The following is a 3,264-nucleotide window of genomic DNA, read 5'->3' as shown; positions in this document are numbered from 1 at the left end:
CAATTCTAAATATTTTTCTATCTACTGGCTAACACGGTACCAAGATATTTATCTTTCCTGTATCGAAAGATGTGCTCATCTCTAATAGGTACACTTTACTAATAACGCGTGCTACATTTTCATCACCCTAATTTTTTGTAATTTTCCTCATCTTTGGAAGCAATGATCTATTTTCAGTGACACCATTATATTAAATATGACCCACTCTGCCATAAGAACTCATCATTTCCAAGCGGTTTAAAACAGATAAAATGTAAAAAAAAGATAATAATTAGCAAATAAATAAATAAATGTACGATATACTATATTATATACTTTATACGTATTATAATGTGTGACCTAAATTAATTTCCTAATTTAAAAAAAATGACTAAAAATGACCCTTCCTAATCTTAAAACATCTAAGACTTCTTTGTTCCTCAAACTATAGACTAGAGGATTAAGGGCTGGAACCACCGCCACATACAACAAGGAGAGCACCAGATCGATTTCTGTAGAGCTTTTAGAGTCAGGATTCATGTAGACACTTAGAGAAGAACCACAAAAAAGCAAAACAACTGTTAGATGAGATGAACAACTGGAGAAGATCTTCAGTCTTTTAGCCGATGTCTTGATCTTGAGGATAGCCGATATAATAAAAACATAAGAAATTAAAATCATGCTAAAAGCTATAAAGCCTAACGTATATCCTTCTGATAATATCATAAGGTTCACATGTCTGATGTCACTACAGGAGATTTTTAGAAGGGCTTTCATGTCACAGTAGAAGTGGATGATGTTCTTGGAATCACAAAACCAGAGGTGAGATATCAAGAAGACGTGTAGCAATGAGTTCAAAGCACCGATTGTCCATGGAGTAAGGGAAAGTACAAGACATGCTTTCTTATTCATTATGATGCCATATTTTAAAGGGACACATATAGCCACATACCGGTCAAAGGCCATAGAAGACAACAATAAAAATTCTGTGTTAATACATGCCACGGACATGAATAGCTGGGTGAAACAACCTGTGAAGGAAATCCTAGTTTTCTTAGTTATCTGAAAGTCAAGGAGCTTTGGCAGAATAGCAGATACATAGGCCATATCCAAGGTAGAGAGGTTACACAGGAAAAAGTACATAGGAGTGTGTAGTCTTGGTGTCACCCATACAACAACTATAATAATCAAATTTCCAAGCATGCATAGGAGGTACATCAATAAAATACTAAAGATAACGACATAAGCGATATTGTGATATTCGGAGAATGCTTGTAGGTAAAAATCTTCAAAAACTGAGGTATTCATTATTTTACTGTACATCTGGAATATAATAGTGTAGGGAAATGTGGGCAAATGAATAAATTATTGTTTAACCCAAATGCATGTTTCTGCTATGAATTAGATTTTAATTTGAGCCTTCCTCCTCACTGTATGGTGGCTCTGCCTAAGTGAATGATCACTGTGATTGACTGTTTCCATCAATGTCATAGACTTTGAATGGAACATGAAGGCAAACTCTTGACCTCTATATCATTCAAATTTCCCCTAAATCTAGGTGTACAATGAGGAGGAACAGAGAAATTGAACTCCTTATCTAGTGATTGGAGTCTAAAGGCCCCGTCACACATAGCGACGCTTGAGCGATTCCGACAACGATACGACCTGTCAGGGATCGCTCAAGCGTCGCTATGTGGTCGCTGGTGAGATGTCACACAGTGCGATCTCCCCAACGACGCAGCAGCGATGCGGCGACCTGTAGTGACCTGTAGCGACCTGTAGAACGATGCTATTTCATGATGATTCAATGGGACGTCCTGTCAGCGAGGTCGTTGGTAAGGTGTCAAACACAGCGATGTGTGCTACCCAGCAGGACCTCAACGATCAAAAAATGGCCCAGGCCATTCCGACACGACCAGCGATCTCACAGCAGGGGCCTGGTCTCTGCTACGTGTCACACATAGCGAGATCGCTACTGAGATCGCTGTTGCGTCACAAAACTTGTGACTCAGCAGCGATCTCGCTAGCGATCTCGCTGTGTGTGACGGGGACTTTAGCCTGGGCATGCACATTAGGTAGCTGCCAGCCAAATGGTGCTTCTGCCTGTCGTTTGGCCAACAGCCATTATAGCCATCATGTTCGTACACAGAAGAGCTCTTTCAGATGAGTGCTTCTGTGCTCTCTATGAGAAAGCTGCAGACTGACACGGGGCTTATCAGAGGGAGAACAATGAGATTAGTAGTCTGAAATTGAACATGAATGGTTAACATCTTTCCAACCATTAGTCATCCGGCGCCCCCATACACATTAGACCATTGGTTGAACCCATACATATTGGTGGGTTCAGCCAACATTAGTCTAATATGTATGGCGCTTATAAGTGTTGTGGCTCCCAGAATTAAGAAATTTATCACCTACACTGTGTGCAAAATTATTAGGCAAGTTGTGTTTTGATCATATGATACTTTTTATACATGTTGTCCTAATTCAAGCTGTTCAGGCTTGAGATCCAACTACCAATAAAATAAATCAGGTGATGTCCATCTCTGTAATGAGGAGAGGTGTTGTCTAATGATATCAAAACCCTATATAAGGTGTGCTTAATTATTAGGTAACTACCTTTCCTTTGGCAAAATGGGTCAGAAGAGAGATTTGACGGACTCTGAAAAGTCCAAAATTGTGAGTTGTCTTGCAGAGGGATGTAGCAGTCTTGAAATTGCCAAACTTATGAAGCGTGATCACCGAACAATCAAGCGTTTCATGTCAAATAGCCAACAGGGTCACAAGAAGCATATTGGGCAAAAAAGCACAAAATAACTGCACATGAATTGAGGAAAAAAAAGCTTGAAGCTGCCAAGATGCCATTTGCCACCAGTTTTGCCATATTTCAGAGCTGCAATGTTACTGGAGTAACAAAAAGCACAAGGTGTGCGATACTCAGGGACATGGCCAAGGTAAGGAAGGCTGAAAAACGACCACCTTTGAACAAGAAACGTAAGATAAAACGTCAAGACTGGGCCAAGAAATATCTTAAGACTGACTTTTCAAAGGTTTAGTGGACTGATGAAATGAGAGTGACTGTTGATGGGCCAGATGGATAGGCCAGAGGCTGGATCAGTAAAGGCCAGAGAGCTCCACTCCGACTCAGATGCCAGCAAGGTGGAGGTGGGTACTGGTATGGGCTGGTATCATCAAAGATGAACTTGTGGGACATTTTCGGGTTGAGGATGGAGTGAAGCTCAACTCCCACACCTACTGCCAGCTTCTGGAAGACAACTTCTTCAA

General features: G+C 40.7%; 1 protein-coding gene across 1 annotated transcript; it reads right to left on the bottom strand.

The window, feature by feature from the left end:
- Window positions 1-357: 357 nt before the first annotated feature.
- On the bottom strand, window positions 358-1,287 carry LOC138674642 (olfactory receptor 2K2-like). The gene has a single exon (XM_069762458.1). It carries the CDS (start codon window positions 1,285-1,287, stop codon window positions 358-360), a length of 930 nt encoding a protein of 309 aa, XP_069618559.1.
- Between the last annotated feature and the right edge of the window lie 1,977 nt (window positions 1,288-3,264).

Source organism: Ranitomeya imitator, chromosome 4, assembly GCF_032444005.1.
Source record: "Ranitomeya imitator isolate aRanImi1 chromosome 4, aRanImi1.pri, whole genome shotgun sequence".
In the NCBI taxonomy this organism is placed as follows: domain Eukaryota; kingdom Metazoa; phylum Chordata; class Amphibia; order Anura; family Dendrobatidae; genus Ranitomeya; species Ranitomeya imitator.
This window is presented reverse-complemented; position numbering and strand designations above follow the sequence as displayed.